Here is a 25,808-nt window from a genome sequence, read left to right as displayed (position 1 = left end):
TATATTTGGTGGCCCAGCTCCCTGGTCCTTGAGGCAGGTATCCAGTGCTTCAAGGGCACGGACTGGGTAGACTGGGTTAGAGCTCACTGGACCATCTCTTGGCAGCACTTGCATCTCTGGAGAAATGGTGTGCACCTCAGAGCGCTGTCCAGGTACTTCCTTCATGTGGTGGTCAGTGCTGAGACTATGGGAGACTTTAGACCCTGCAGTGATAGCCTCCTGGGGTGTTGGTAATGTCCCAGGAAAGTCAGGATGCAGGACAGCTTACCCTAGACTCAGACATCTGTCCCTTCACCCTGGCAGTGGCCTGTGGCTGGAGCCCCTGGACTCCATGGAGCCCTTGCAGCCAAAGCTGTAATGTGGGCATTCGACGGCGCTTCAGAGCAGGCACTGCACCGCCAGCTGCCTTTGGGGGTGCTGAGTGCCAAGGTCCCAACCTAGACGCTGAATTCTGCAGTTTGAGGCCATGCCGAGGTGAGAGTTGGAACCTAGGGCCCGAGACTTCCTTGAAGAATCTATCTAGGGTTCCTTCCAGAGAGAAACCAAGAATAACCCTCAGGACCCCAGAAGTTCTATAAGGGACTTCCCTAAGGGTCCTAGAGGTGGGACCCCAGAGGCCTTGCTAGTCCACTCCCTAAGAAAGACCCTCCCTAGAGGCCAGCCCACTTCCTCTCTGAAGGCTCCAGGTCTCCCAGAGACGAAGTGATCTTGCAATGAAGTTACACAAGATGAGAAGGAAGGGATGTGTTTGGATATTGGTTTGGGAAGGAGGTGTGCTGGGTATGGAAGGTGAGACCTTTAGCGGTCTGAATGTTACCCATAGGCCCTGGTGCAGTGTGGAGTTCCTGGACTCCATGCTCAGTGCCCTGTGGTGGTGGCTACCGAAACCGCACTCAAGGAAGTGGCCCGCACAGCCCTATTGAGTTCTCTACCTGCAGCCTGCAGCCCTGTGCAGGTGAGGGATGCCTTGGGCAGAATCTAGTTCTCATTCCCACCAAGCTAGGATACTTCTAACACCACCACCACCACCACCACCACCACCACCACCACCACCACCACCACCACCACCCCTGCTGCAGCCCTGTCCTTTAAAACAGTATGACCTCTATGGTAACCTCATCAATACCCAGAACTGGTGCTTCTCCCGTGCTAAGATCCCAGAAGGGAGCTGAGTGGACAGGCTCTGTGCTGCCCTTTTTGTCACATGTGTCTACAGGACCAGTGCCAGGTGTGTGTCCCGAGGACCAGCAATGGCTGGACTGTGCCCAAGGTCCAGCCTCCTGTGCTCATCTCAGCACCCCTAGAGAGGCTAATCAGACCTGCCACCCCGGCTGCTACTGCCTCTCTGGGATGCTCCTGCTCGTAAGTATCCCACTGCCTGGCCACAACTAAAGCTTCCTCATAGCTTGGGACCCTGGTTTAGCAGGGAAGAGATAGCCAGGGGCCTGGGCAATGGTGCCCATGTGGTCCTCAGCTGAGGATCTGCCCCTGCCCATTGACAGAGGGGCCCATGTAGAGCTCTGTGGAAGGAGTCTGGGTGGCGCTTGAGAGGGACTAGGAAACTGAGTTCTGGCTTTGACTGGAGCAGGCTGGAGCCAGGATGACAAAGGACTTTCTATTCCAGAACAATGTATGCGTGCCTGCCCAGGACTGCCCCTGTGCCCACAGGGGGCGCCTTTATTCCCCAGGCAGTGCTGTGATTCTTCCATGTGAGAATTGGTAAGACCCTCCCACCCCCAGTTCTGCAGTAGCCCTGTGGTTCCTGAGGACTCAAGTATACCCATCTGCCTCTCCTCAGTAGCAGGGGATATTGGCTCCAGTTGGTCAAATAGATGCCCATCCTTCCCCTAGCTGCAACCAACCAGCCCTGCCACCTGAACCTGCCTGCAACTCTCCAACCACCCATCCTTGTCTTTCCTCTCTCAGGGGCTGAAAATACACTCAGTAGTAGAGGGCTTGCCTGGAATGTGTCAGACCGTTAATTAAATCTCCAGTAATAAAAGAAAAATTACCTGTCTTTATTTTCTCTACTTGTGCTAATTTCTAGGATTGTTGTAACAAAATATACCATATCAATATACATGCACATATATACATGCATGCACATGAATGCATGCATACTCACATGCACTCCAAGCACACACACATTCATACATACGCACAAGCACAAACACATACACATGTACACAAACATGCACATGTTCTGGAGGTAGGGGCCTTGAAAAACAGCCATTGATGGCCACACATGTCCTAGATCAAGGTATTGGCAGACCTGGTGCCTTTTGAGGGCAGAGGGAGCATTTGTTCTAACTCACCTTTTTGGCACCAATCTGGCATTTTCTGGCTTGCAGAGAACTGTCTCCTCCCTCTTTTTATCATCTTCCCCCTGTGTAGGTCAGCATCCAGATACCCTTTTCTTACAAGAACACAGGTCACACTGGATTGGCCACACCCCTCTCCAACAACCTTATTAAATTGCTTACCTCTGAAAGGATCCTATCTCCAAATAAATGTCATATTTGCAAGTTCCAGCGGCCAGAGTTTGAACATAGTCTCTGTGGGTACCAAGTAGCCCTGAGGGGCACCCAAGCCTCTGCTTTTTCTTCTAGCTCCTGCATCTCTGGGCTCATCACCAACTGCAGCTCCTGGCCTTGTGAGGAAGGTGAGAAAGGCTTCTCACTACTCATGTGCCCTTGCTTCCCATCCCTAGCAGCCATGGGTCTTTGTTGGGGTAGGAGATAAGCCTCAGAAGAGCCAAGGCAGAAGGTGTCATGGTACCTCTCCACATCGCATCATTCTCTTCTCTCGTTCTCTCTGTCTCCCATACACCTCAAGGCCAACCTGCATGGTCATCCTGGACTCCATGGAGTGCGTGTTCAGCCTCCTGCAGCCCTGCCCGACGCCACCGGCGCCGCTTCTGTGCTAGCCCACCCAACAGGGAACCCTTCAGCTTGGTTCTGCTGCCCACAGTGACTGCCCCCGCAACCCTTTGCCCAGGCCCTGAGGCTGAGGAAGAGCCATGTCTCCTCCCAGGATGCAATCGTAAGTGTCCCTTTAAGCTGATGCATGCCCTGAAGCCCTGGGTGAGGCCATCACTGGGATACCTCACCCTTGTACGGCAGCCTCCAGCAACCTTAAATCTTTTCATATCCTTTCCTCTGCTGCTCCTCAGAAGCAGGGGGCTGGAGTCCTTGGAGCCCCTGGTCTGGCTGTAGTCGGAGCTGTGGAGGAGGTCTGCGGAGCCGGACCCGAGCCTGTGACCAGCCACCACCCCAGGGCCTGGGGGATTTCTGTGAGGGACCTCAGGCCCAGGGGGAGGCCTGCCAGGCTCAACCATGCCCAGGTACCTGCAGAGGATGGGGTGGTCCCAGGAACAAACAGTAAGAAGCTGGGAAGCAGTCTTGGGAGGCAGGCCTACGTCTCCAACCTACTCTCAGCCCATTCTGTCTTCCCAGTGACCAACTGCAGTGCCATTGAAGGGGCAGAATACAGCCCCTGTGGCCCTCCTTGTCCTCGCTCCTGTGATGACCTTGTGGTGAGTCTGGTCTCCCACCTGACCTTTGGCTGTCCAGAGAAGCATCCTTTGGGGGAACAAGAGGCATTGGGCTCATGGTCTCTTGCAGAGAGAAATGGGGCAGACATCCTGGTGGGGAGGCTTGAGGCCCTGGATTTTAGTTTACAACAGTGTAGGCTTGCTCTGTCTTACTGATGAGAGAGCCAGCCTTCTCCAGCAGCCCTTGGCTTCAGTACAGCCAATGTTTCTAAATTAAAATGCCACTGCAAACACAGCGTAAACATGTAGGCGGGGGAACTACATCTCACTCCATCATCTTAAGTGCCATAAACATTTTGGTGTACAAAATGAGTGTGTGTGTGTGTGTGTGTGTGTGTGTGTGTGTGTGTACACCTACACAGACAGTGTAGACACAGTTGAAGGCAAATACAGACAAGGTCTCTGAATCTGTGCCCCACATTCTGGGAGGAGGAAGACAGACATGGATTAAAGACTGGACATAATAAGAGCTCAGAAGATGAAGACGGTGCTTTGAAGCCTGAGCCATATGTATACTGGAGGCCAGGGCTGGCTCCAGAGAGGTGATGGAGAGGAAGAAGGGTGCAAGAGAATTAGAATGGGACAGTTGCTGCAGGTCATCCTGAACAAGGCCTGTTCCCAGATCTTTCCCACAGCCTTCCTTGCTATGCAGCTTTCCAGGGTACCTGCTCCCCCAGTGCTAGGGAGGTCTGGGCATGCATGTCTCATGCTTGCTCATGTCTCAGTCCCCAGGCTATTGATGCAGGCCCCACACTGAGTCTGCAACCCCTGAGAATTGGGGTTTCACATTTGCAGGGACCCAGCTTTCAGATACATTCCTTGGGAGCTGAGGGGTTAATCTGTAGGAATGCTCCTCACCTTTCTCTTCTCAGTGACTGGGAACTCAGTGGCAGGCTGGTTCCCTTCTTGCCCTTCACCAATTCTTAAAAGAGAAAGGAGTTGTAAGGTTGTGCTTTTCTGCCTCTCTGGGCACCCTTCATCCTCACAGCACTCCTTCCTCATTGCAGGGACAAGATGCCGACAGAAGTAGTTCAGAAAGGAAGGGCTTTTGCAGGTTCACCGTTAGTAGGGGGAGGCCCATCACTTTGCAGAAGGCGTAGAGGCACTGAGGGCAGTGGTCATATCACATCCACAGTTGGGAAGCAAGGGATGAGGCTGCTTCTCTCTGACTCTGTCCAGGACCCCCTCACATGGAATGCTACCACTCACATTTAGGGTGTGGTTTTGTTTCCATGGTGATTCTAAATCAAGTTAGCAATCAAGATTAACCATCACATCCACCCACCACCCTTCCAACTTGGTCTGGGATTCTTTCTAACTCCCCACGGCAGGCTGTTTCCTGCTGACTAACTCCCCCCCCCCCCCCCCCCCGCTTGCTCTCTGCCCACCTCTCCAGCACTGTGTGTGGCACTGCCAGCCAGGTTGCTACTGTCCCCTGGGCAAGGTACTGAGTGCCGATGGGGCGATCTGCATGCATCCCAGTCACTGCAGCTGCCTGGACCTGCTGACCGGGAAGCGTCACCATCCAGGCACTCAGCTGATGAGGCCTGATGGCTGTAACCACTGGTAAGAGGCCATGCAGTATTCCTGGGACACAAGGCAGCATGCTGACAAGACTGGCTTGCCTGGTGTCTGTGCATCTAAGCCCTGCTCAGACAGTGGTACACTAGATACCCCCTCCCCTGGAGAAGATGTAGAGTAGGCTCCATGACACACACCTAATAGGAGGGGAAACTGAGGCAGCCAGCTCCATATGTCTGCTGAGGGCTGAGAATTTGTTCCTGAGGAGGAGAGAACAAGCAACAGATAGGGTGTTTATTCCTGCCGCCTGCCTTCACTTACCTGTAAGTCGCCTACAGTCATTACCAAATACTGTACACCTGTTCTGCTATCCCAAAAGGCCAGCTGATGGGACTGGTAGGCTTCTGAAGCATAAACGAAGAAGGGCATTGACTACACCATGAAGGTGAAAAGATGGAGAGGAAGGAAGCAGAAGCCAGATGACTTTGTGGTGGCCTAGGCCATTCTAAACTGTTATCTTTTCCTTTGGCTCCATCTTGCCCAGCACCTGCAGGGAGGGGAGGCTTAACTGCACAGACCTGCCCTGCCAAGGTACGTGCTAGCTTGCAGGGTGGGGAGAGGAGCAGGAGTGTAGGGGAGTAATCTTAGGATTATATCACTTATATCCAATGCCTACCTTACCATTCGCAGTGTCTGGAGACTGGTGTTCGTGGTCAGAGTGGACAGCGTGCTCCCAGCCCTGCAGGGGCCAAACAAGGACCCGCTCCAGGGCCTGTGTCTGTCCCGCTCCCCAGCATGGAGGTGCTCCGTGCCCTGAGCAGGAAACAGGAGTGCAGCATCAAATGGAGGCCTGCCCTAACCCCACCGCATGCCCAGGTGTGATGTTCCCATGAGGCCTGTGACCCTGTCCCAGAAACCCCAATGTAGGTTCTGACCCTGATGACCTTCTGGGTCTTCCAAGACAGATGATGATTCTGTCTCCTTGGTGCAGTGGATGGAGCCTGGAGCCCTTGGGGGCCATGGTCTCCCTGTGATGCATGCCTCGGGCAGTCCTATCGGAGCCGGGAGTGCAGCCATCCTCCCACCTCTGATGGAGGCATGCCTTGTCTTGGGGGCCATCAGCAGAGTCGCCCTTGTCGGAACAGCTCCACCCTGTGTACAGGTGAAGGCTTTGGGGGTGGGGTAAGGGAGAGTCCTTTGTAGGTCTAAAGACAAAGACCTGACTTTGACTCTGAGTACCACTGTACATAGGACAGCCTCAGGGTTCTGGGTGAGGTGTCAGGGCAGGGCCAGTGTAGGCATAACAGGAGGCTCTTACTTCTTGGGATAGCTCCTTAACACTAACGCTTTCACTTTTTTCCTAGACTGTGGAGGGGGCCAGGATCTCTTTCCCTGTGGACAACCATGTCCTCATTCCTGCCAGGACCTGTCCCTTGGCAGTACATGCCAGCCAGGCTCGGAGGGCTGCCAGTCTGGCTGTGGGTGTCCCCCAGGCCAGCTCTCCCAGGATGGGCTCTGTGTGTTCCCAGCTGACTGCCACTGCCACTTCCAGCCTAGAGCCATGGGTGAGTAGTGCCTCCCTTCCCCTCATCTTTGCCACCCGCTTCCGCCAGCAGCCATGGAGCTCAGTATCATTCTGCCTGGTTCTGCATCTCTACCCATGGGGCCCAGGCCCAGGCTATAGGTTGGGAACTGGAAGCCCTGCATTTCCCACACCCTGGGCTAGTCCAGGTTATAGGGTTTGCATCTCCTTCCTTCAGGATGTGGGTAATGTTGGAAGGGGTTCTAGAACCCAGGAGTGTTGGATGGGGACCGAGGTGAGGCTGTTGTGCTGTCTGGCTTCACTCTTACTCTTGTGGCTTCAGGAATCCCTGAGAACCAGAGCCGGTCAGTAGGGTCCACACTCAGCTCCTGGGAGAGTCTAGAACCTGGAGAGGTGGTGACTGGGCCCTGTGACAACTGGTAAGTGGGTTGAGAGTAGACTATGGAGCTGGTCAATGGTGCCTTCAGGAGCTTGGACCAGGCCCTCTTGCTGAATCCCTTTTCTGTGTCCCCAGCACCTGTGTGGCAGGTGTTCTGCAGTGCCATGAGGTACCCAGCTGCCCTGGTCCTGGGATATGGAGCTCCTGGGGACCCTGGGAGAAATGCAGTGTTTCCTGTGGGGGAGGGGAGCAGCTACGGTCCAGGCAATGTGCCCGACCCCCCTGCCCTGGACTGGCTCAGCAGAGCCGAATTTGCCACATCCATGTCTGCAGAGGTGAGCCCAGCCATCCTCTACCCAATGAGCCTTGAGCCTTGAGTCCTGTCAGGTCCTTTGAGCCTGACTGAGTGCCTGTAGAATCCTCTTCCTGTCCTCCTTCTTTCTCTTCCCTTGTTAGTTATGAGCAAGTAAAGGAGGAGATAGCCAGATTGTGGGGGAGCCCTAGGGGAAGGGACACAGCCAAGAGGGTGGACACTATGACTCTCAGGCTATAGAAATGGTGGGCACAGAGGTAGGTGGTGAGGACAGAATCAGACAGGGCACTGACTCCAGTGTTGTCTCAGAGACAGGCTGCCCAGAGGGCCGACTATACCGGGAATGCCAACCCAGCGAGGGCTGCCCCTTCTCCTGCGCTCATGTCACTGGACAGGTGGCCTGTTTCTCTGAGAGCTGTGAGGAGGGGTGTCACTGTCCAGAGGGCACCTTTCAGCATCACTTGGCCTGTGTCCAGGTGAGAACTCAGCTGGCCAGGAGCCCGAGGCTGTGCCCACTGTCCCTGGCATCTGGCGGCTCCCTACTCCCAAGGTATCTGTAGCCTCTTAGGCAGTCCCCTTTGTCATGGGACCTTAAGTAGCACTCAAACCTGAGAGGCCTTTCCTGATGGGCTCCCATGACTGCACATGGAGCATGGACCAGCAGTCCTATCCTCTGTGTTGGGCGCTGTGGACCTTCACTACCCTCTCTTCCCTGACAAGTCATTGTGGGGAAATACCGCCACACCTTCACCCTACCTGGCCCCAGATCCCTGTCTCCAGCTGTGGGGGCAGATGGCAGGCAGGTGCTCTCTCTGCTCTGTTGAGTCCAGTAGATAGATGTTCTGGGATTCCACACATAATCCTGGCGGCCTCTGCCAGCCAGAACCTGAGATGTTTTCTGTCTCCATTTCCTCTACTGAGAGATTATGATGCTGACCCTGATGGAGGAAGGAATGCTCCAAGGTCAGGAGGACGTTGAACACCAGTGTTGCTCTCACACCGAGACATCCAGAGTCCTCTGATTACTGCCCGGATTCTTTCTGCCTCACCGAGTCTTGGAGCCTTGGAGCTCTGCCAGTGTCGCTCTAGCTGTTCTGTAGAGAAAGATGGCTGACTCTTAGCTGGCTCACAGCCTCGAGGCCCTCAGTCCTGTGTGTACTGGGAAATGTCTCCTGAAGCCGAGGTCCTCCCTCCTGCTACCATTCCCTCTCTTTACCCAAGTCTCATCAGAAGCTGTATACAGATACCCAGTAGAAAGCCTCCTGGGAGATGTCACTGTCTCCTTCTGTTCACCCCCTCCCCCAGGAGTGCCCCTGTGTGTTGACAGTCTTGCTGCTGCAGGAGCTGGGGTTGGCTACCACTGCCCTCAGATCCTATCCAACCCTTCTGGGAGATGAGGGCGAGCCCCTTGGACCTGGAGATGAGCTTCACTCAGGCCAGATGCTTCACACAGCCTGTGGAAACTGGTAAGGGAACCGGCAAGGTGGGGACTGGACTAGAATGTAATGGGGGTGGGGGGGCTGAGGATAGAGAACCCTGAGCTCTATCCTCTATTCTGGCTGGGCCTCCTTGGCCACTTTGTTCTTCCCCTTATGCCTGTGCTTTCCCCAGCTCCTGCGTTCATGGGAAGCTGTCTTGCTCTATGAAGGAATGCTCCAGAGTCCATGGCGACTTTGGTCCCTGGGGCATGTGGAGCCTTTGTTCCCGCTCCTGTGGTGGGCTGGGTACCCGCACCCGAACCCGCCAATGTGTGCATCCCACACTTGTGCTCGGTGGACTGAGCTGCCGCGGGCCCCTTCAGGACCTGGAATACTGCTTCAGCCCAGAATGTCCTGGTAAGTGAAATAGGAAGCAGCTAGGCAAACACCTGCCTGGCCAGGTACGGCTCAGCCTGTCTTTATCCTTTCCTGTATCTGTTTATTTCTGCTGGTATCTCTGGATTTTCCTTCCTTTTACCCAATACCTCTAGACTTTTGTTTGGGTCTCCAAACCAACACTTCTGGAGATCTTACCGGATGCTCTGCAGTGTATGTGTGCTGCTGGTAGGGTACATTGAAGACCCTAAAACACTTCTGAGCAAGGTTTCCTTTTACACAGGGACTGCAGTGTCCACAGTGGAGCCCGTGACAGGCCTTGCAGGTATTCCAAGCCTCCCTGCACCTCTCCAGTATGGCCTATCTTTGGGCCTCCTCTCTCCCCATCCTACTTCCTGGAAGGGTTGGAGAGCCTCAGCTGACTACTGACTACATACTCTTTCCTCTACCCTCCTTCCCACAGGTGGCTGGGGCCCATGGTCTCCATGGTCTCCCTGTTCCCACAGTTGCACAGACCCTGCTCACCCGGCATGGCGTAGCCGCACACGCCTCTGTTTGGCTAACTGTACAGTAGGGGACTCCTCACAGGAGCGTCCGTGTAACCTGCCCTCATGTACAGGTATGACTCTAATCACAGCCTTCAAACAATTGATCCAAACCCACACCTAGAGTCCAACATCCAGTTCCCCTAGAGCAATCTAAGGATCCAATCTAATCTCAGATCAGTGTCTGACTCTAGGCCTCTTGTTCACTTTACTAGCTAGCAGCTTCTCCGAGCTCTGCCAAGTCTGGCAGGCTCCTTGGTCCATGTGTGTTTGTGTATGTGTGTGTGTTTGTATGTGTATGTGTGTGTGTTTGTGTGTGTGTGTTTGTGTGTATGTGTGTGTGTTTGTGTGTGTGTTTGTGTATGTGTGTGTGTTTGTATATGTGTGTGTTTGTGTGTGTATGTGTGTGTGTTTGTGTGTGTATGTGTGTGTGTTTGTGTGTATGTGTGTGTTTGTGTGTGTATGTGTTTATGTGTATGTGTGTGTTTGTGTGTGTGTTTGTATGTGTGTGTTTGTGTGTATGTGTGTGTGTGTTTGTGTGTATGTGTGTGTTTGTGTGTATGTGTGTGTATATGTGTATAAGTGTGTATGTGTGTATGTGTGTTTGTGTGTATGTGTGTGTGTTTGTGTGTGTATGTGTGTTTGTGTGTATGTGTGTGTGTTTGTGTGTGTGTGTGTGTGTGTGTACTGTCTGTGGGGTTTTTCCCCATCCCTCAGCAGCCCCATGAGCCAGGAATTTCTGACCCCTATGAGAACAAGGCACACAGACCCAGTTGCCAAAACCACACACCCATCAGGAGGAGGAGCCCCAGGTATGGATGAGATCACAGCTGGCCCAGGTGAGGAAACCTGAACCTGAGCTGGCACAGGTAGGAGAGCCTGGGACAGGTTCTGCTAACTCTAGATCTTGCTCATCATGCAGCACTGCCTCTGTGCCCTGGTCCTGGCTGTGGGTCAGGGAACTGTTTCTGGACATCCTGGGCTCCATGGGAGCCTTGCTCCCGCAGCTGTGGGGTGGGCCAGCAGCGTCGGCTACGAGCATATCACCCTCCTGGTCCTGGTGGACACTGGTGCCCTGACATCCTGACCGCGTACCAGGAGCGTCGTTTCTGTAATCTTCGTGCTTGTCCAGGTGAGGGGAGCTAAGGACAAAGAGTAGCCTGCTTCACGGTCCTACCTGCCCCTGCCCTGCCCCTGAGAAGCTCCGATGCCTTGCGTTAGCCGTCGTGATCATGCCACAGTCATCTCTTGGCTCATGTGGGGCCCCATGTCTGAGCCAAGCCCTGATAGAACTATTCTCTTTTCACCAGTGCCTGGGGGCTGGTCCCACTGGAGTCCCTGGTCCTGGTGTGATCGCAGCTGTGGAGGAGGTCGATCCTTGAGGAGCAGAAGCTGCTCAAGCCCACCACCCAAGAATGGGGGAGCATCCTGTGTTGGGGAGAGGCTCCATGTCCGGTCCTGCAATCCCATGCCTTGTGGTACTACAGTGATGACAGCTACTTCCTGCCAAAGCCCTCTTTCGGCAAAGCTCTCTCCACCCCCACCTCTAACTACATTTCCACTATACCATGGGATGGAGAAGGAAGCAGGCTGTTACTTTGTGGGCTACTAAGGAAAACAGAGATATTCAGGGAATCTGGGGGCAGGGCTGGGATGTCCTATATGTATCCGGGTCCTTTGTGGCTGAGGGTGGGATGCAAAGATCTACCACCTACCTGGCTTATGCCTAGGACAGCATCTTCCCAACCTTGTCTGAACCAGTTAGCCCAGGCAAAGTTTCTGAGAGCTTGCAGTGTGATGTCAAGGTTATATGTGCTACTCTCAGGTATAAACCGAACCAAAGACTATAATTGAGCCCTTCTTCCTCCCCTCTCCCCCTCCCCCTCCCCCTCCCCCTCCCCCTCCCCCTCCCCCTCCCCCTCCCCCTCCCCCTCCCCCTCCCCCTCCCCCTCCCCTCCCCCTCCCCCTCCCCCTCCCCCTTCCCTGATCCTGTCTTATTTCCAGCCCTTCCTTTCAATGCTCCCAGCCTTAAGGGGCTTGGTTATTCCAAGACCCATTTGTCAAGAGATCCCCATTCATACTGTACCCTGCCTCACACCTCAGACCAGGGCCATGAACCATTAGGAGAGAATGTTAGCTTCTGAGATGTACAAATGCAATCCAGCTTCATGAACAGGAGGTTCTGAGAACTTACTGGACGTGAGGAGCTCTCTGTGCACTTAGAATAACTTAACTCTGGGGCTCTGCCAAGCCCCTGATTTTTCAGTTCATACCAATATGGGGGGGAGGACAGGGGGAATGGACCCTGGAGCCTCTAGGAGTCACTAATAAGAAAGAAGGGGGGGTTATCTTAGTTTTGATTTTATTGCTGTGAAGAGACACCATGACCACAGCAACTCTTATACAGGAAAACATTTAACTGGGGCTGGCTTATAGTTTAGAGGTTTAATCCATTATCATCATGGTGGGAAACATGGAAGCTACAGGCAGACTTGGTGTCAGAGGAGCTGAGGGTTCGTCATCTTGATCTTCAGGCAGCAGAAGTGGACTGGACGCCACACTGGGTGGAGCTTGGGCATAGGAGACCTCAAAGTCCACCCCCACAATGACTCATTTCCTCCAACAAGACCAAACCTACTCCACCAAGGCCACACCTCCTAATACTGCCACTCTCCATGGGGCAAGCATTGAAACACATGAGTCTGTGGGGACTATTCCTATTAAAACCACCACAGGGGTCTTGGGGCACCCATGTACTCTTGACACTGGGCTTATCTCCTACAGAGGAAGGCTGCCCAGTGGGCATGGAGATGGTGAGCTGTGCCAACCATTGCCCCTACAGCTGCTCAGACCTGCAGGAGGGAGGCATGTGTCAGGAGAACCAGGCCTGTCAGTTTGGCTGTCGCTGCTCTGAAGGTGTGTGCTAAAGATCTATCTGACACCTAGGGTAGCTCAATGGGAAGGCAGCTGTGGTCTAGGTACCAACATCAATCTGCTGCCTCCCCACAGGGTTTCTGGAGCAGGATGGAGTCTGTGTGCCAGTTGGGCACTGTGAATGCACGGATGCCCAGGGCCGCAGCTGGGCTCCAGGGAGCCAGCATCAGGATGCCTGCAACAACTGTTCCTGTCAGGCGGGGCAACTCTCCTGCACTGACCAGCCCTGCCCACCTCCTGCCCACTGTGCCTGGAGCCACTGGTCTGCCTGGAGTTCTTGCAGTCACTCATGTGGACCTCAAGGGCAACAGAGTCGCTTTAGGTATGAGTCTGGGTGACAAGGGTCTCCTTCCTGGCATGTCCTCTCTGACAAAATTCCTGGGTACTTCCTGGTTTCATCAGTGACTTTGCTCCATCCTGTGTCCTGGCCTAGTTTGAGCTGGTCACCTAGGCCTTAGCCACCCTCATGCTCACCCTGGACTTTCCCCTCTTGAAGCCAGAAGGATTATGGAGGGCATGCATTGTCTGCCACCCCCTTCCCACTGCCTTTGCCCCTGGCCCTGCCCAGGTCCTCCACCTCAGGCTCGTGGGCCCTGGAGTGTCAGAAGGAGCAGTCACAGAGTCAGCCTTGCCCTGAGGCCCCCTGCCCACCCTTGTGCCTACATGAAGCCCACCTCCATGTTCTGGGGGACAACTGGCTGCATGGAGAATGCCAGCAGTGGTAAGCAGGGTCCAGGAAAGGGTGACCCACTGTCCTGCTGGACAGCAAGACCCTGAAGCCAGGTTCTTTTCTAGCTCCTGCACCCCAGAGGGAGTGATCTGCAAAGACACTGACTGTGCAGGTTTGGGTTCATCCTGTCCCCTACCCCCTCAGCACCCTCTTACTGGCCTTATGTCTTGTAGCTCATCTCTTCGTTGTCTTCTGTTCCCCCCATACACATACAATGCCACCCTCTGTGCTACAAGGATCTGAGTGTTTGCTACCCCCACCTCACTACTCTAACCTCACCTTGCCCTCTTACAGTGCCCGGAGGCTGGACCTTGTGGTCCTCCTGGTCCTCCTGCTCTGTCTCGTGTGGAGGGGGAAGCCAGGTCCGCACTCGATCCTGTATGGTGTCAGCCCCTCAGCATGGGCACCTATCTTGCCAGGGCCCAGACACCCAGACCCAACACTGTGGGCAGCAGCTGTGCCTGCAGCTGCTAGAGATCTGCTCCTGGGGACCGTGGGGACCCTGTTCCCGCAGCTGTGGCACAGGTCTAGCCTCCCGCTCTGGATCCTGCCCCTGTCTACTGACCGAAGAGGACTCTGAGTGTAATGACACATTCTCAGGCCTGGACACCCAGGCCTGCTACCTAGGGCCCTGCCAGGGTGAGTTGTTCCTTTGCTTTTCTTGCCTGGAAAATCCAGGGAATAAATGTTTGCCCATGCCAGGTTATCTCTTGGAAATGTCCCTGTATCTACCCCACAACTTACTTTATTCCATTCAGAGTTCTTTGCCATGTGCTCTCTTTGCCAACTTTGAGAGAATCCACCCAGTAGGGCCTTTCAGAACCCATGCGTTCTTCTTTCCTTATTCCAGCTAAGGAGGGGAGGGGTGTGGGCACAGGGGGTGATGTGAGACCCCCCCAACACCAGCCTACTTCCCTGCCCATCTCTAGAGGACTGCATGTGGAGTGACTGGAGCAGCTGGACACGCTGCTCCTGTAAGGTCCTGGTGCAGCAGCGTTACCGGCATCAGGTGCCATCACCCAGCCAGTCTGGAGAGGGCACCCCTTGCACCCGTCTGGATGGCCACTTCCGACCTTGCGCCATTGGCAACTGCTCAGGTAAGGCCCAGGAATGAGAGGTCAGGGGGCTGAGTGGGAAGAGGGTCGGTATAAATGCCCAGGGTTTGCACTGACCGTTGCCCTGAGAACACAGTCACGCTTGTTCTGTCCCACCCACTAGCTACCTTCCTCACTGTGATTTCCCACTGACAGCTGTGTTTTATCCCCCTTGTATCTGGCTTCTGTTGAAACTGTCGCTCATCTCGTCTCTTTGTGTCCCACCTGCCAGTCCCTAGAGTAAGTCACCACAATTCTGACTCCTATAGTCCCTCCTCCTTGCAGCTTCCTGGATCTTGGGGCCCAACCAAGTGGGAGCCAGTAGAAAGGCTGGGGACAATAGTCTTGGCAGGCAGCAGGACAGTTTTGTATTATCTATCACCAAGTGACCTCTCGAAGGTGTCACTGGAACCATGTAGCATGTCATGTGCTCTGTTTTGTGGGATGTGGTGTCCATGGGTTGTCTGTCTCTCCACTGGCATTCCTCCCTCTCCCTCCAGAGGACAGCTGCCCACCTCCCTTTGAGTTCCAGTCTTGTGGCTCCCCTTGTGCTGGGCTCTGTGCCACACATCTGAGCCATCGGCTCTGTCAGGACCTGCCACCTTGCCAGCCTGGCTGCTACTGCCCCAAGGTGAGTTCCAGAAGATGGTGAGACACTCAAGAAGGGGGTGCTCTGCCCAGCCCCCACCCCCACTCCCCTCTCTAGGGTGCCTGTCTGATGTGCCATGAAGCACATTGCTTCCATGCTGGTAACCTCTCCACACCTTGTCACTACACTACACGTGTGCACTGCCAGCATGGTGCAGGGCACGTAGATGACAGTGATCCCTTTGCAGTCCCAAGTTGTTCTGATTTTTCCTTCTGCACAGGGCCTGCTAGAGCAGGCTGGAGGCTGTATTCTCCCAGAGCAGTGTAACTGCTGGCATACCTCAGGAGAGGGAGCTAGGGTGACCCTGGCCCCTGGGGACCGCCTGCAGCTGGGCTGCAAGGAATGGTGAGTAACAGGGGAAAGAGGGACAGAAGTGTGGGGACAAGGGCATTCCGACCCAGCAGAAGCCAACTTGAAAGCAAGTGATCCAAAGATGCCCAACTTTAAAGCTCTTTCATCTTGCATCAGAGCACCCAGCTCCCAGGCTGCTGAGCCATAGGTTCAGCAGACCCCTATTTCCAAAAGCCCACCCTGATGTGTCCCTCCTACAGCGTGTGCCGGAGAGGAGAGCTGCAGTGTTCCAGCCAAGGCTGTGACGGTAATCCTGGCCTTAGGAGACCTGTCCCTGTTTGCCCTGGGGGACTTTGGGACATGGAGTTTGCATTGTTAAGGCCAGGACAGTCCTAGACAAATAGTACCCTGTCCTGCCCTGACACTTTTCTTAGTCTTTCCTATTGATCATGACCCTGAACTCTTCCTGCCTGCCCACTGGGCTTTCTGGGTTGAAAATTTTCCTGAGATCAACACAAACCCTTTGCCCTTGTAGGTCTCCTGCCTCTGACTGGATGGTCAGAGTGGTCACCTTGTGGGCCTTGCCTGCCCCAGAGTGCCCTAGCCCCTGCCTCCAGGACTGCCCTGGAGGGGCACTGGTCTCTGAACATATCAGGCCTCCCTCCACCCCCAGTCACTCTGCTGGCTTCAGAGCAGTACCGGCACCGCCTCTGCTTGGACCCTGAGACCGGGAGGCCCTGGGCAGGAGATCCTGCCCTTTGCACTGTGCCTCTCAGCCAGCAACGCCTGTGCCCTGACCCTGGAGCCTGCAATGGTAAAGCGGGGGGAGGGGTTGTGCCGGCCAGCAGGCAGGATGGGTCTGGCATGCTAGCATCAGGGGGTTGTCCAGATGGAGCTAGTCACAGATTCATTTCATTGTTAGGAGAGAGGTAAGCTGCTAAGCCTCCTGCTTGCTTGCCTCCAGGGCTGGCTGGATTTGAGACTTGATGAAGTAACAGTAGCAATTGGGAAAAACAAAGCAAAACAAAACAAAACAAAACAAAACAGGACTGTGAAGGGCCTAGGGGCATTTTTCCAGTGGTAGGAGACACTGCCTGGGGTGAATGCCTGAGGCAGGTGGGGCCTGAGCCACTCATTTCCATTTTAATTTTCCTTTTCAGACACGTGCCAATGGGGACCTTGGGGACCTTGGAGCCCCTGCCAAGTGCCCTGCAGTGGAGGATTCAAGTTGCGCTGGAGAGATACAAGAGACACTTCTCGGGGAGAATGCCGTGGACCCTGGGCTCAGACAGAAAGCTGCAATATGGGATCTTGCCCAGGTAACCAGTATCCCAGCATCTCAAGGGTATGGACACTGGGACATTGGAAATGGCCTCTGAGGGACATTGGTGCCTCTGCCCTGGTGGTTTATAGTGAAAGAGAGGGTCTGCTGTGGGTGGGGTGGGTATGAGTGCCCCCAGTTCACACTTTTACTTCTGGACCCCAGGAGAGAGCTGTGAGACCAGGGACACTGTGTTTACCCTTGACTGTGCCAACCAGTGTCCTCGCAGCTGTGCTGACCTCTGGGATGGTGTTCAGTGTCTACAGGGACCCTGCAGCCCAGGTATCTGTCCTGGGGTATCTAGCCTGGGGTATCTGGGTTGCCCAGACTCTTTACTACAGGAGCAGGGGTAGAGTAGGCAAAAGGTCAGGCTGATCATGACAGGGCAAGAAAGTAAGTCCTTGAGTCACTTCCAGCAACCATTCTAAGTCCCTAATGGTCCCTAAACCTGCTGGGTTGCCAGCTGTGGTGATACACATCTGTAAATGTGTGTCATTTGAGAGCCTGAGGCATGAAGATTGCTGAGTTTGAGGCTAGCCTGGGATACATTTTGACTTTAAGGGCAACCTAGGTTACATAGCAAGATACTGTATCAAAACAATGGGCTATGTAGAGGAGCACAGAGGCATCTCCCACACATGGCCAGATGGTGAGACCAGCTTTGGATCCAGTCTAGCTGCTGAAGGGACCCATTATGTAAACCTTGTCCAAACGTAGGATTTTATAACCTTTTTATTAGCATGTATTAACTTTATACAAAATAATGAGTCATATCTTCATAATGCACACACTGTACTTTCTCCCTTTTCTCCCCATTCCCTTTCTTCATTACCCAGCTTTCCTCCTGAATGGTAAATCTCCCTTTCACACTTTCATGTCTTTTTAAAGCATTGAATCTTGCTTGCCTCTCGCAGGCTGCCGATGTCCCCCTGGTCAGCTGGTGCAAGATGGACACTGCGTGCCCATCTCCTCTTGCCGCTGTGGCCTGCCCAGTGCCAATGCCTCATGGGAGGTGGCCCCCACACAGGTGGTCCAGCTGGACTGCCGTAATTGGTATGCTGCTGTGTGCCAAACTATAAGGGCTTTGGGTGGGAGACATGGGGCAGGCCAAGGCCATGGGCAATGCTGGGGAACGAAAGCTGTTTGTCACAACTTGGGACCTGAGCCCTTGGGGGTGCACATTTTCCATAGCACATGCGTCAATGGGACCCTGATGTGTCCACACCTTGAGTGTCCAGTCCTGGGACCTTGGTCAGGCTGGAGCGAGTGCTCAGCTGTCTGTGGTGGGGGCACCATGATGCGTCACAGGAGCTGTGAGGAGCATCCTGAGGGGGTACCATGCCAGGCTCTAGATCTGCAGCAATGGCAAGAGTGTAACCCTCAAGCCTGCCCTGGTGAGTGCCCTGGGTCCAGGTTGTACAGCCCTGTAGACAGAATGCTTTGTATGCTGTGTAAAGTTTACCCTTAGGTTATTCACATGCTGATTTCTCTGCCCTCATATCTTGTTTCAATCCAGACACAGCATTGTAATGCTTATACCAAGAATCTCCTGTCTCTAGATTGTGTAAACAGTTCTTACCACACATTCTCTGCTTTGTCAATAAATGCCTGATCACCCAATGGCTGGGCAGAATAATGAATAGGGTGGGATGTCTGCCAACAGACGAAAGAGAGAGGGAGCTGGGAGCAGGGGGAGCAGGAGGATGGGAGAATTAGAACCATGAAGAAGGGGTCCGATATTATTACATATTATGTAAGTATCATGGGATGGGGCTGGGTCCTATTTCTTTTGTGTGGTTATTGGGAAATAGAATAAGGTACAGAAATACAGCTGCCTTATTAATTTATCCTTTATATTTATATTAAGGATAATTCATTTACACAGTCCTCCATCTTTGCTAGCCCCGTGCAGTGGGTAGAAGAGACCCTCTGTAACCTCCAAGTACCCTTCTCATTGCATATGTGTGTTTCTCAGAGTGCCCACCTGGGCAGGTGCTCAGTACCTGTGCCACTCTGTGCCCGAGCTCCTGCTCCCACTTGTGGCCTGGCACCATCTGTGTGCGGGAACCTTGCCAGCTTGGCTGTGGCTGCCCTGGAGGACAGGTGAGTGTGGCCTCTGGGTTCTGGTTTCTGTGGGGTAGGGAATAGAGGGAGATGCAGTTGGGGAGGCATGGGCCCAGATCTAACCTGTAACTGAACCTATCTGCCTCAGCTGCTACACAATGGCACGTGCATTCCTCCTGCGGCCTGTCCCTGCACCCAGTTTTCCCTACCCTGGGGCCTCACCCTACCCTTGGAAGAGCAGGCCAGGGAGCTGCTCTCAGGAACTGTGCTTACCTGGAACTGCACACACTGGTGAGGTCCTTGAGCTTGGGTAGAGGGCAGGGTTGTTGAGAATGGGGTGAGGAGGAGGGACAGGGGGCCTCTGAGCCGTTGCTTCTGTTTTCTTAGCACTTGTCAAGGTGGAGCCTTCATCTGCTCCCGTATGGACTGTCAGGGTGAGACATGGCTGTCTTCCCCTCCTACCCTCCAAAGCCAAGACTCTGCTCAGGGAAAGAGAGCCCTATCTACAACCCAGGCTAAGCTACTCGCTTTGGGAAATGGTCAGACAGCTTCCCGGCCCTGAGGCCCAGTACTCCCCACTCCGCAATCCCAGAGCACCCTGTGTGTCTTTTCTACTGATGTGTGGTATTTGCCAATATAGTACGTGTATACTGAGCTAGGCTCTATGAGTGAAGCCAGGAATTAAACGGTGCTTCCTGCTGAGGTTTCCAGAGTGGAAAGGAGGAGTCTGGCTTGGGAAACCCCAGACCCTCAATGTCTGGTGCTGCCCACCTTTGCCACGCTGGGTTCTGTAAATTCAGACTTAGGTTTTGCAAGTTCCGAAGCACCAAGCCTAGCTGCTGAATGAAGGTGGGCCAGCCACCAGAACAAGTAAAGACTGGAGGCTGTCTCTGACAGCACCCTTAAGATGAGACAGGGTACTGGAAACGCAGAGGGGAGGTGGGCAGAGTTGGTTATAGAGTGAGGGCTGTCTGGGCCCAGTGTTTGATGAGGCATAGCTGACAGACAGCAGCTGGAGCTAGGAGGCTGCACAGGAGGAAGTCAGGTCAAGTACCCAAGGCATGTCTAGTAGGGCGGGTTGGATCCAGAGCTCACAGAGACAACAAGTGGATGGTCTTCCTGCAGAGTGCCCTCCTGGGGAAACATGGCAGCATGGGGAGCTGGGGCCTTGCGAGAAAACATGCCCAGAAATGAACATGACACAGGCTTGGAGCAACTGCACTGAGGCACGGGTTCCAGGCTGCGTGTGTCAGCTGGGGCACTTCCGCAGCCAGACAGGTCTCTGTGTTCCTGAAGACCACTGTGAATGTTGGCACCATGGGAGTCCTCATTTGGTGAGACAACAGCTGCTTTTCTTGTCCAAGGACTCACCATCTACTGATTTGTAGCTGTACCTCTTTTGACTCCCTATTCCCGGCCCTGCGGTAGTAGGCAGACTGCCTTCTCAGGACCCAGCTGGCCCTAGGTTGAAATGCCCCCTGGCTCCTAGCCAGGCTCCAGTCCTGGGCCATTGCTCTGGCTGAAACTCCCAGGCTGGATTTAGAACTGAGATGTTACCATGGAAATCCCAGGGCGGGTGGGAGTGGGCTGGGAGAGACAGCATGTATTATTGCTTTTGCAGAGGATCTGAGTTTAGTTCCCAGCACCCACATCTGGTGGCGTATAACAATTTACAACTTCAGCTCCAGGGGATCTGAGCCCTCTTTTGGTCTCCACAAGCACGTGCACATGCACGTGTACACACACACACACACACACACACACACACACACACACACGGTTTAAAAATAAGAAAATAAAATCTTATAAAAAAAGGAAAGAAAATCTGAGAGCGACCAACTAGAGTGTTTCCCCTCCTGCAGCCTGGATCTGAATGGCAGGAGGCCTGTGAGAGCTGCCGCTGCCTCCATGGGAAGAGCGTTTGTACTCGACACTGCCCAGAACTCAGCTGTGCTCAGGTACTCCATGGCCCTCTTCCCTCTTGGCAGCACCCTAGTACCTTCTATATGTGGCTGGTCTTGGGGGGGGGTCTCTGAGCAGGCAGTGTGGGGTGATGGCATGTGACTTGTGGGTGGCTCTCTGTAGGGTGAAGTGATCATGCAGGAGCCAGGGAGCTGTTGTCCCATTTGTCAGCAGGACACTCTGGGTATGGAGGGTAGAAGAACCTGTATAATGCCTTTCCCTGGCCTGCATCTTTCTGCCTCACCATCTCATGCCCAGCCTGCTATGTTCCCGCCCTCCCCAGGCTTGCCTGCATGGGGATCATAGTGACTCCCTCATCCCAGACTCTGCCCTAAAGTTCCCCACCACCACTACTTCAGTCATAGCCTCTTCCTTTGTCTTGGTGCTACCCCCTCACCTCCAGAGGAGGAGCCAGTCTCCTGCAGGTACCTCACAGAACTCAGAAACCTCACCAAGGGTCCCTGCCACCTGGATCAGGTAGAAGTAAGCTACTGCAGTGGACACTGCAGGTCCAGCACCAATGTCATGACTGAGGTGAGCTGGGGGCTGTCGTAAAGTTCCATGGGGCAGGTCAGCCAGGGACTCTGGGGGGCTTGACACTATCTGAGGACTTGGGTAAAACCCAGAAAACATGAAGAATGTGTCCATTCTCATAGAGCAGACAGAACTGGGGCTATGGAGTGTCAGAGGCCTTCTCCAAGGTTGTGGTATACACACATCCCTAGAGTATGCCTCTCAGCCATACTGTGTCCCTCTAAGCCAATAAGCTGAGATGCCCACAAAGAAAGGGTTGGGAAGGGAAAGTGGCTAAGGCCAGACCTATCATACTCGCTGCAGGAGGGTACCCAGAGTTGGTCTTTTATAGATAGGCCCTCCTGAGCCTTCCCTGTAATGTCTACACCTGAGCAAGCCCAGAATCAAGTTCTCTCTGCTTGCTCCCCCTGGACCTGACTTCTTTAGCTTCCAACCTGGAAAGCTGTAACTTGGGCCACTGGTATTCCTTTGAATGGAGACCAGATCCTGACCTCCAGCACCACACTCATTCTTAAGTCTACTCGTTCCACTTCCACCAAACTGGGCTAGCTAGTGCTGGAAGGCAATGGTGCTTTCTGTCTGGTTCCCAGGGATGCTGCCCCTCAGCCCTGTGCTGTGGTGCTGCTGGCCCGAGTGCCCCTGCCCTCCTGGGGATACGTTCTCAAAACACACGTGGAACTTTTAAAAGACAGTATAAAGAAAGAAAAAAGGAACAGTTAGGAGACAATAACCTTTGCCATTTTGAACTTGATACTGTATGAATGTCTGAAAGAGTTATTGGCTATACAAGGATTACAGGTAAAATTAAGTCACTATTGAGTTGGGCAGGAGGGTCTGCTCTGGAAGGGCAGCCCGCTGTGCCTAGGATTCCAACTCTGTTAGGTTTTGTTAGCAGTTTCATGCATGACTAGCCCATTTCCATCTAGACGCCCTTAGGGTGGAAACCACATCCTTTCGCTGACACATCCATTCATTGGGTGTTCAGATGTGCTGGGGCTGGAGTGAAGAAAATGGGCTTCTTGAGGAAGGGAGCTTGCGAGGCCAAGCTACCTTAGGAGTCCAGGACTGATGGAAGGGAAAGGCCAGGGGAAGGGAGGAGACTCCATTTGGTTCCCTACACACTAAACCGGCCTTTTATTGCTCAGGAGCCCTACCTGCAGAGCCAGTGTGACTGCTGTAGCTACAGACTGGATCTGGACAACCCCGTGCGGATCCTGAACCTCCTTTGCCCTGATGGTCACACAGAGCCAGTGGTGTTGCCAATGATTCATAGCTGCCAGTGCAGTGCCTGTCAGGGTAGGTCTGGCCTGGGAGGAGAGGACAGCGTTGCTGGTGGGCAGGGCTCCACAGGACCAGCAGAGGCTAGGTCGGAGTTCTCCTTAAGGAGCATGCACAGTGCACGGTCCCGTTCCTCCTTGGGTTTTGCCAGTCCGCTCTCATCCTTTCCCCTTCTCAACATTCTGCGTATTTCCTTTCCAATTACACATAAACTTGGTTCAAATCTCAGTCTTCCACTGAGGTCAGTACCCATAATGCCATCCTTTAAATGGGCTGAGATCTACACCAGCTTTCAGGGAGGACTCTGGAAGGGCATGCATGTACCTGGCGGGTTAAGTTACATATTTGATGTGTGCTAACTGAAGTCACACCATATTGCCAAGTGTGGAGAAGATGCAGAGGAAGCACAATGACACCTCCTAGGTGGGGGCTAGAGCCGGCTGCAGGCTTCAGGCTTCCTTTGGGCAGCTCTATCTCATCCTCCACTGCCCCACCCTGCCCCATCTTATCTCACTTGACCCTGCTGCCTCTCACTGGCCCATCTCAAAATTCTGTCTGCAGGTGGTGATTTCTCAAAGCACTGACAGGCTCTGCTGGACCCAGCCTTTATTGTCTCCTTTGTGACCGTAGGGCTTGGTGGCACTCCCCACTTCCTTCCGTGTTCAGTTACCCGCCTCTGACCTGTGAACCATGCTCTGGCAGGAGCACATTCTGAATAAAGTAATGCTGGCAACTAATGCTGACAAACTATTGTGTGATCTCTGTTCCTGGTACCAACAGGGGGCTGGAGGGAGAGTTCATCCTGGACCCGAGCAACAGCTCTGATGGACCCACCATGCATTCATCATGGTGCTCTCTGTGGCTTGAATAAGTCACTTTCCAACTCTGCCCCAGTTTCTTCAACTATAGTAGGACAGGACTGACACTAAAGTCTGAAGGGCTCCTGTGTTAGACATGAGTGTCCCTGGTCATATCCCTCAACCCAGTGTGATTCCATCACAACATAGAATTCTGGAACACTCACTGAACTGTAATTTGTATGGAAAGAAACTCTCTGCCTCCCCCTCTGTGGTGTGTGTGTGTGTGTGTGTGTATATATACACAAGTGTGTGATTTTTCAAGACATGGTCTCCATGATCTCCCTGTGTAACCGTGGCTGGCCTGAAACTCTCTACATAAACCAGGATGGCCTTAAACTCAGCAGAGATCTGCCTCCTCTGCCTTGTGAGCACTTGGGTTACTGGTGTGAGGTGCCATACCCGGCCTGAAATCTTGCAATTTAACTTTAAACTTTAATGACTTTAGAAGGAAGTTACACAAACATCACCTCCATCCAGGTTTAGAACCTTTCTATTGTTTCCTGCCCATGCCCACTGACAATCAACCTCTCCTACTTCATCTCAACAGAATTGTCCTTTCTGCACATTTCATGTAAAAGCCTGGCCTCTTTCAGTTAACCTGACGATTCTGAGGCTCACTGACATTATAACATGTAACCGTGGTTCGTTCCCCTTTTCTGCTAGTTAGTACCGGTTGCATGGATCATCTGTGAAATGCCTATGATTGGCTTGTTGATAGACACTCCTTATGGGTTGCCTGTCGATTTGCCAGTTGGTAGACATTCCTGTTGCTGCTGCCTTTTCTATTTTGCATGAAGTTATTATGAACATTTTGCACAAATCTTTGTGTGGGCTTTTATATCTTTAGTATCCACAGCACCTATATAGGTAGACAGTCCTCACTGATAACCCCAGTACTGGAAGTACAGAGAAAGTACATCTATTATTGGCCAGTCAGTCCTGCAGAAAAGCCAGCTCTAGATTCAGTGAGAGACCCTGTTTAGTTAGGGTTTTCCTGCTGGGAACACACACCATGACCAAGGCTACTCTTATGGGGTACTTTAAATGGGGCTGGCTTACAGGTTCAGCGTTTCAGTCCACTATCATCAAGGTAGGAACATGGCAGCATCCAGGGAGGCATGGTGCAGGAGGAGTTGAGAGTTCTACATCTTCATCTGAAGGCCACTAGGAGAAGACTGGCTTCTACAGGATTAGGAGGAGGGTCTCATTGCCCACCCCCAGAGCGACACACTTCCTCCAACAAGGTTACACCTACTCCAACAAGGCCACACCTCCTAATAGTGCTACTCCCTGGTCAAGCATATTCAAACCACCATAGACTCTGTCTCAAAATCCAAAGTATAAGCTATATAAGGTCAGCCTGAAAAAAGAGATACACCTGCACATATGTGTAACACACACACACACACACACACACACACACACACACACACACAGAGAGAGAGAGAGAGAGAGAGAGAGAGAGAGAGAACCCAGCAAGATGGTTCAGCCTCTTACCAACAGCACTTAGGTTCAGTGAGAGACCCTGTCTCAAAATTCAAAGTATAAGGTGTGTGGAATGATGTATCATTTATCCTTTAGGGAGCCATGCAAAGACAAATTTGGAATTTTGGTTTCTTTTAAAAACACAGAAATATTGTAAGACTGTGTTTTTATTTTAACCCCAGCTGTGAGGATAAGGGGCTGCCCCAGACTGTCCACAGAGGCTGTGATTTGCCTCATGCTCCTACAGAGCCATGTTTTCGTCAGCTGCAGATAGTTTCTGCGATTGTGTGACTTTTAGAATTCTGGAAATGTTTCAGAGGATGTAGAAATACTAGAGCCTGATAGGTTGGTTGGTGGTCTTTGGAGCGAGTGGTGGTGGTGGTGGTGGTGGTGGTGGTGGTGGTGGTGGTGTTTGTTGTGGTTTGTTAGTAGTTACGCTTAAAGGAAAAACAAGAAGAAAGAAATTAGATTCAAGTATCCCTCTCTCCCCCATTCTTTCTCACCTATCTAGTGTTGGGGGTGAAACTGAGGGGATAAGGGGTGCGAAAAAGAAGAACCCACAAAGTAACAAAGACCAGATACAGAGGCACCTGAACAGATGTGTACTTCCACTACCCCCTCTCCCCAACACCAACCAGCATGATGGCCCAGCTTGTAATCAACAGCACTCAAGAGGCTAGGCAGGAGGAAAAGGAATTCGAGGCCAGCTTGGGCTAACAGGTGACATGCTGTATTGTTGTTTTGTTTGTAAGAAACAAAGAAAGATATGTACGGAAAGAGTATTGATCTTCTTGATTAACCTTATTGATTTGCTGACCTGTGTGCCGGTTGGAGTAGAACACAAGTCCTAGCAGACCTCTCCAGGCTGGACTACATTTCCCGTGAGCCTCTCTGCCTCTGCGAAGCGGCAGCTGTAAAAGGCTGTGCTAGTACGACAC

General features: G+C 53.0%; 1 protein-coding gene across 3 annotated transcripts in view; it reads left to right on the top strand.

Moving 5' to 3' along the window:
* Nucleotides 1-23,262, top strand: part of LOC117720609 (SCO-spondin) — a 55,347-nt gene extending 32,085 nt beyond the window's left edge. For 2 of the 3 annotated variants that reach the window (XM_076913379.1, XM_076913377.1), the window contains exons 58-103: nucleotides 106-152; nucleotides 304-474; nucleotides 824-955; nucleotides 1,217-1,362; nucleotides 1,625-1,719; nucleotides 2,610-2,662; nucleotides 2,836-3,042; nucleotides 3,173-3,343; nucleotides 3,456-3,535; nucleotides 4,950-5,119; nucleotides 5,619-5,665; nucleotides 5,765-5,950; nucleotides 6,066-6,236; nucleotides 6,439-6,639; nucleotides 6,940-7,036; nucleotides 7,132-7,331; nucleotides 7,619-7,785; nucleotides 8,615-8,775; nucleotides 8,921-9,144; nucleotides 9,407-9,448; nucleotides 9,587-9,742; nucleotides 10,591-10,800; nucleotides 10,979-11,146; nucleotides 12,453-12,584; nucleotides 12,678-12,924; nucleotides 13,171-13,323; nucleotides 13,398-13,444; nucleotides 13,627-13,971; nucleotides 14,262-14,429; nucleotides 14,927-15,057; nucleotides 15,296-15,420; nucleotides 15,627-15,673; nucleotides 15,902-16,180; nucleotides 16,527-16,685; nucleotides 16,853-16,969; nucleotides 17,602-17,740; nucleotides 17,879-18,081; nucleotides 18,663-18,790; nucleotides 18,900-19,042; nucleotides 19,139-19,185; nucleotides 19,877-20,085; nucleotides 20,614-20,709; nucleotides 20,837-20,897; nucleotides 21,117-21,247; nucleotides 22,393-22,543; nucleotides 23,087-23,262. In XM_076913379.1, coding sequence (XP_076769494.1) covers nucleotides 106-152; nucleotides 304-474; nucleotides 824-955; nucleotides 1,217-1,362; nucleotides 1,625-1,719; nucleotides 2,610-2,662; nucleotides 2,836-3,042; nucleotides 3,173-3,343; nucleotides 3,456-3,535; nucleotides 4,950-5,119; nucleotides 5,619-5,665; nucleotides 5,765-5,950; nucleotides 6,066-6,236; nucleotides 6,439-6,639; nucleotides 6,940-7,036; nucleotides 7,132-7,331; nucleotides 7,619-7,785; nucleotides 8,615-8,775; nucleotides 8,921-9,144; nucleotides 9,407-9,448; nucleotides 9,587-9,742; nucleotides 10,591-10,800; nucleotides 10,979-11,146; nucleotides 12,453-12,584; nucleotides 12,678-12,924; nucleotides 13,171-13,323; nucleotides 13,398-13,444; nucleotides 13,627-13,971; nucleotides 14,262-14,429; nucleotides 14,927-15,057; nucleotides 15,296-15,420; nucleotides 15,627-15,673; nucleotides 15,902-16,180; nucleotides 16,527-16,685; nucleotides 16,853-16,969; nucleotides 17,602-17,740; nucleotides 17,879-18,081; nucleotides 18,663-18,790; nucleotides 18,900-19,042; nucleotides 19,139-19,185; nucleotides 19,877-20,085; nucleotides 20,614-20,709; nucleotides 20,837-20,897; nucleotides 21,117-21,247; nucleotides 22,393-22,543; nucleotides 23,087-23,109 — 6,583 coding nt within the window. In that variant the 3' untranslated portion in view covers nucleotides 23,110-23,262. Of the gene's footprint in view, nucleotides 1-105; nucleotides 153-303; nucleotides 475-823; nucleotides 956-1,216; nucleotides 1,363-1,624; nucleotides 1,720-2,609; nucleotides 2,663-2,835; nucleotides 3,043-3,172; nucleotides 3,344-3,455; nucleotides 3,536-4,949; nucleotides 5,120-5,618; nucleotides 5,666-5,764; nucleotides 5,951-6,065; nucleotides 6,237-6,438; nucleotides 6,640-6,939; nucleotides 7,037-7,131; nucleotides 7,332-7,618; nucleotides 7,786-8,614; nucleotides 8,776-8,920; nucleotides 9,145-9,406; nucleotides 9,449-9,586; nucleotides 9,743-10,590; nucleotides 10,801-10,978; nucleotides 11,147-12,452; nucleotides 12,585-12,677; nucleotides 12,925-13,170; nucleotides 13,324-13,397; nucleotides 13,445-13,626; nucleotides 13,972-14,261; nucleotides 14,430-14,926; nucleotides 15,058-15,295; nucleotides 15,421-15,626; nucleotides 15,674-15,901; nucleotides 16,181-16,526; nucleotides 16,686-16,852; nucleotides 16,970-17,601; nucleotides 17,741-17,878; nucleotides 18,082-18,662; nucleotides 18,791-18,899; nucleotides 19,043-19,138; nucleotides 19,186-19,876; nucleotides 20,086-20,613; nucleotides 20,710-20,836; nucleotides 20,898-21,116; nucleotides 21,248-22,392; nucleotides 22,544-23,086 lie in introns of those variants that run through there. The other variant, XR_013104026.1, reaches the window with a different exon arrangement.
* The last annotated feature ends 2,546 nt before the right edge of the window (nucleotides 23,263-25,808 follow it).

Source organism: Arvicanthis niloticus, chromosome 15, assembly GCF_011762505.2.
Source record: "Arvicanthis niloticus isolate mArvNil1 chromosome 15, mArvNil1.pat.X, whole genome shotgun sequence".
In the NCBI taxonomy this organism is placed as follows: domain Eukaryota; kingdom Metazoa; phylum Chordata; class Mammalia; order Rodentia; family Muridae; genus Arvicanthis; species Arvicanthis niloticus.
This window is presented reverse-complemented; position numbering and strand designations above follow the sequence as displayed.